Source organism: Cydia amplana, chromosome 9 (assembly GCF_948474715.1).
Source record: "Cydia amplana chromosome 9, ilCydAmpl1.1, whole genome shotgun sequence".
Classification (NCBI taxonomy): Eukaryota; Metazoa; Arthropoda; class Insecta; order Lepidoptera; family Tortricidae; genus Cydia; species Cydia amplana.
Window position 1 is genome coordinate 5,551,481 of NC_086077.1, and position 6,000 is coordinate 5,557,480.

At 36.6% G+C, this 6,000-nt stretch overlaps 1 protein-coding gene across 1 annotated transcript in view; it reads right to left on the bottom strand.

Annotated features, from left to right (window-relative positions):
• The window catches only part of LOC134650984 (guanylate cyclase 32E-like), a 144,111-nt gene extending 138,368 nt beyond the window's left edge, over positions 1 to 5,743 (bottom strand). Inside the window, exon 1 of the mRNA XM_063505951.1 lies at positions 5,255 to 5,743. Coding sequence (XP_063362021.1) covers positions 5,255 to 5,689 — 435 coding nt within the window. The 5' untranslated portion in view covers positions 5,690 to 5,743. The remainder of the gene's footprint in view (positions 1 to 5,254) is intronic.
• Between the last annotated feature and the right edge of the window lie 257 nt (positions 5,744 to 6,000).

Here is a 6,000-nt window from a genome sequence, read left to right on the forward strand (position 1 = left end):
AAATGGGTTGTGTTTACCGTGAGTCTGCTCCTTCTTTATCTACCATTCAAAAGTGGTCAAGCGAGTTTAAACGCGGAAGGGAGAGTATTGAAGATGACCCTAGACCTGGCCGGCCTGTAGTAGCTACTTCACAAGAAAATATTGATAAAGTGGAAAAACTTATATTGGAAGATGGTCGAGTGAAGGTAAAATCTATAGCACAAGTAACCAATCTCTCTATTGGTACCGTACATGATATTATACATGACCATCTTAATATGTCAAAAGTAAGTGCAAGATGGGTTCCGCGAATGCTGACTCGGCTTCAAAAAGACATGCGTGTAGCTTGTTGTTCCGATTTTATTGACCTGTGCGGTGAAAATCCTGATGAGGTGCTGCAAAGAATAGTTACTGGAGATGAAACCTGGGTTCATCATTATGACCCAGAGAGTAAACAAGAGTCCATGCAGTGGCACATTAAGGGTTCAGCTCATCCCAAGAAGTTGAAGGTCATCCCTTCAGCTGGCAAGGTCATGGCCACGATATTTTGGGATTGTGAAGGAGTATTACTAATCGATTATAAAGAAAAAGGTGTAAATATCACAGGACAGTACTACGCTAACATTCTACGTCAATTAAAGGATGTAATTAAAGAAAAGAGGCGAGGAAAGTTAACCAAAGGTATTCTGCTTCTGCATGACAACGCCCCCGTCCATACTGCTCATATTGCCAAGGCAGCTATTGTTGAACGTGGGTTTAAAACTGTTACTCACCCACCGTATAGTCCGGACTTAGCCCCCAGCGACTTCTTTTTGCTCCCCAATCTTAAAAAGGATCTGCGTGGAAATAAATTTTCTGACGATGAAGCATTGAAGGCGGCAGTGGAGGAGCATTTTTACACGAAAGATAAAAAATATTTTTACGAGGGATTAAAAAAAATAATTGATCGATCTTTTAAGTGTATGAACATAGGGGGGGAGTATATTGAAAAATAAAAATATCAAACTTTTCGTACTTGTTTGTTTTCATTCTCATACCGAGAATATTTTGAATACCCCTCGTATTGCAGTAAACACATTTGAAAACATCCAAACGACAGTTTAAATCACAGTAAAAGTGAGCTTAGTACTGTACTTTAGGTTGTATTTTGTTCTCTTTTTTAAGACTGTTCAACCACTTAAATTATAGTGAGGAATATTATTACCGCATTTTTACTAGTAATTATGCTGAAAATACAATTACATTGCATACACAGTACAAATATTTTAGAACATTTATATTGTACTGCATTTTAAAGAGTTTTTGGCGTAATTATTAACTTCTCTTTACTAGTTAATTTAGGATTGACGTGCGACCTTTACTGTATTTTAATCAGTAAAGTCTCAAAATTCACAGCCGACAAATTTATTACGGCAGTTTAGTTAGTTTTATGTCAATAATTTACTAAATTATTCTGATTTACTGTACATGGATGATTCAATTTTTATATGTTCCCATTGTCATAATCACACGTGGACTAAATACATGTGTGCGTCATGACATGGTGGTCCAAGATCAAGAAAAAACAGAAAATCGCAAAAGTAGCACTTACTGTTGTTTATAAGTACTGCACGGCAGCATTACCTATATTGTATTGGTTAAGTGTATAAAAGAAAACTCATACAAAGTTATATAGGAGAACATATTTGACATGTTTGTTAATATTTCTATTTAATAAAATAAAAATACCGGCTAAGAGCATGTCAGGTCATGCTCAGTGTAGGGTTCCGTAGTTACCCTTCCGTCATAATGGTTAAAACTGGAGCTATTAGTTTAGAAGATTATTAACAAAGGGATGAAATGATGCTTGGTGCCTTTCACCCGAGTTAAACAATTTACTTTTCATATCGAATACGAGGAAAATAAAAAGACAAGGAAAATTTGCATCATCAGTACCTACTTACTTAAGTAATAGACATATGGCCATATTTTTTTCCTTAGAACTTACATTAAATCAGAGACTTTGCATGTCTTGTCATAATAAGCCATAGGTTGCAAAAAACATTAAATTGCAATATTTATGAAAAAAACAAATATTTTATGAAACTGCAGTAGTTTTAAAATATTTGTTAATTAAAGTTTGAAAAGCATGAAACTCAGCGGGATTGCCACCTAAGTTTAATTTTTTGTTTTCGTTCTAAAAGTTTAGTTAAGTACTTATCTTGCATTTTACTTTATAACGATAACGGAGCAAAGCCTCGTACAGAAAGACAGACGGACAGTCACACAGACATGGCAAAACTAAAAGAGTTCCTAGTTGACTACGGAACCCTAATTAAGGCCATCGTGTGTTAGTCAACTATGTATATGTAAGTCTGACTGAATATAGTTAGAGTATCGTCATGGGTGTTTTCACTCTAGGAATGCTATCAATGTTGTCATGTCGTATCAATAATTATAGTTATATGTATTTACGGACCAGATGAACAAATCTGTCAATCTTATGTAGATGAACACGAGAGGATGTAACAGAAGAAAATGGACCTAATAGACCTAAGTAAAGGGTGTCCCAAAAAGGTCCCGTCTTGTTGAAACCACATTGCTTCCACATCGATATCCTCTAATTCGGCTAGAACCTTGTTATCATGTCGCGATATCGAGCTCCATTAACAGTAACTGCTTGACCGGCCTCATTTTGAAAAAAAAAAACTTATGGTCCAATAATGCCTCCAGCCCAAAATCCGCACCAAACCGTGACCCGTTCCACAAATAACCCTATTTTATGTATTTCAAGATTTTATATTACAAATATATTATAACGAAAAAAAAAGTGTTTTTCATTAATTTCAAATCTTTCGTCCTTTTTGGGACAACCTTTATAACAGGGATGTTGCGAACATCCGCATCCGCATCCGCAACCGCGGAACTTTCGCATTATTTTCAACATCCGCATCTGCATCCGCATCCGCATAAAATCGATGCGGAGCTTATGCGGATGCGGATGTCAAACAAGTCGGGAGAGTAACGTCTTAGCGGCGGCGTAAGTGCTAGGTAATTTCGTCATTACCTATAACGAAATCATCTAGATCCAGAAAAGTCGGCCACGTTACTGTTTATTAAATATACTTAATGCACCTATATTCTTGCTCAAATACTAAACGTTTCGTTTTTTTTTAAATAAAAACATACTAAAAATTTAATATTTGACGTTTTCTAAGTACCTAATCTTGACATCCGCATCTGCATCCGCATCCGCGGATGTGAGCCTTTAAATATCCGCATCCGCATCCGCTTCCGCGGATGTCAAAAAATCTGCATCCGCAACATCCCTGCTTTATAATAAGAAAATATGGCTTTCACAAAATTCACCAATTTCCAAAAATTTAAAGCAAACACATAATTGCTTCAAAAAATTATTCACTAAAAGATTTAAATTTTCTTTTAATGTGAATGCAAACATTACTCAAATTAATTTGAATCAAAACAATTTAACTGTTTGTTTCAAAGGGTTGTACAAATGTTTACTTGGCTTTATTTAAACTGAGTACCTAATCCAAACCATAAATCACATGTCCATAAATGTATGTAGGTATTTGAGTACGTGTTAGTAAAATCCCCAGTCCTTTGTGCCAGCGTGGGGACTATAGCCCAAGCTCTCATGAAAGGAGACCTCTGTCCTGTCCTGGCCTGTGTGTGTATGAGTAGGGGGGTATATAGGCTGAATAATTTAATTATTTTTCTCAAAAATGGACGGCAAAGTCGACGTTGCCGGTTAAAAAATAGGTCGCGAAGTGCGTAGTTTATGGTCATTCAAAAAATTAAAAAGTTAAAAACATTGCAGTCTCGATTTCGGGACTGCAATGTTGCATACAAATTCCATTATTTAACGAGTTCCAAACTTTTTAAAACTTTAAATGGCCATATCAAATGAAGGCATAGGTCCATTAAACAGCCAAACAGATGATCAGCACTTATTATTATAATGTTGGTACCGCGACTATTTTAGGCTCTAATCTCAAATACGTTGGCGTATTTTCAGCAGAAAAATACACGTCTTTTTTTTTAAAGGCGGCAAGCAAATCTTTTTAATGGTTTTACTTTATTCTGTGAAAATTAGATTTCTGTAAAATATTTCTATTTCTTGCACCATTTTTGAGAAAAGCACTATATATGACTCGGCTGGAAGGCTACTTGCAGGCTTTGGATTCAATTAAACGGACTCCCAAGGTCGTCCGTTTAAAACAAATCCTCAGCCTGCAAGTAGCTACTTCCGAACCTCGACAATACTGTACTAATATATATTTGGTATTTACCTGACTGCGTCCAGGAATCCAATCATGATTTTATTGTCCCAGGTCCAATCGGATCGTAAACCAGGGCACGTCTTCGCACCGCCTCAGTCGCTATAAACTCACGCTATCTCGATATTAACATTACAGACTATAACCACGGTAATGGACTCGCCTGTTTCCACCCAGATATCCAATCGAGATTGTATTGTTGAAGATTCGAGCTTAATCTGGTGCATATATCACCCTGCCCTACTTTGTTGGCACACTCATAGAGACACATATAAGAATGCCGCATAGGTATTCGTTTAGTTAACAAACACCTATGCGACGCGTAGTACGTAAGACATTTTCGTTTTTGTAATAAGCTTCATTCACAACTTACCTTTAGTGACACACAGTAACTCATTAACTTGTTTACCGTGAGGCGTATGGTGATTGTAATAACAGGTTATTTGTTATGGATATTCTTCAATCAGAAACGATACTTTTGGCACTGACAGATATCCAAAACCCATAACAAATCATGATCCAGATTTACATACATACATATAATCACGCCTATTTCCTGGAGGGGTATGCAGAGACCACGGATTTCTATTTGCTACGATCCTGACATAGGTACCTCTTTTGCTTCCTTCACTTTCATAACATTCCTCATACACGCTTGCCGGTTTAGGGTGCTCTTGATTTATAATCTGTTATTACCATGAAATTCGCCTCCGTATCGCGTATCCGTATTTCTAGTTTTTTATTTATTTTTCAATGTCACTTTACAGTTTTTTGTGGAACGAAATTGTTCTTATTGTTATAGTTCGGTTCTACTTGTAATTAGACAAATGAGAAAGTACACAAAAAGCATAGAGGTATACATATTCTAGTTCCATGACAAAAAGTAATATTTGTAGAATCCTAACTCAATTTTAGTTATTACGTGGAAATGTTAAAAACGGTTCAGTTTCCTGAAATCTACGAACATTGCCGATCGATAGTAACCATCAACTCACCTGACTCCATTTATATGCTCCCAGGAATCCAATTGTAATCGTGTCGTCCGAGGTCCTATTAGAGCTTAAACTGGGACATATCTTGGCCCCCCCACAATCGCTGCTCAGCAGATCGTACAAGCTCACGCCGTCCACCTCTATCTTCCCTGATATCTCCTTTAAACTTGTCATTCCCGTGTAGATGTTATTCAAATACACTGAATTGATCTTAGTGTTAGTGACGCGCTCTACATATGGCTCTACGTTTTCGCAAGAACTCTTAGCTTCATTTTTGACGTCTATCCTCTCTGTTTTGAGCTCAATGCTTGTGTCTACGTCGCTTGTGTTGATTCTTTGGTATTCTGAGTAATCATAGTCAGAGATCCGTCTGGCGGTGAAGTTACAACGGGCGGTGGTGAGCAGAACGAGCATGACGTAGAGGGTCTCGACCGCCATGGTTTCTAATTCATTTTCATTGCATTGGTCGTTTCCTGCAAAAGAAAATTTAATTTAGAATTAAATTTTACTGATTGAGAGCATGAGATCTCAGTGAATAAAACGATTGCCTCGTCTCATTTAATTATTGGTAATTTAAAGAAAGGTATTCTTAGTTTTATTTGAGCTTTTTTTATCCTAACAACAAGAAGGTATTTACTCGTAGTCTGTATTTAACATCAAAATTCGACCCATGATGAATTCAAATAAAGTCTATTTATAACTAAACCGTGCATATTTTATTGTAAATCAAACGATCAGCAAAGCTATTG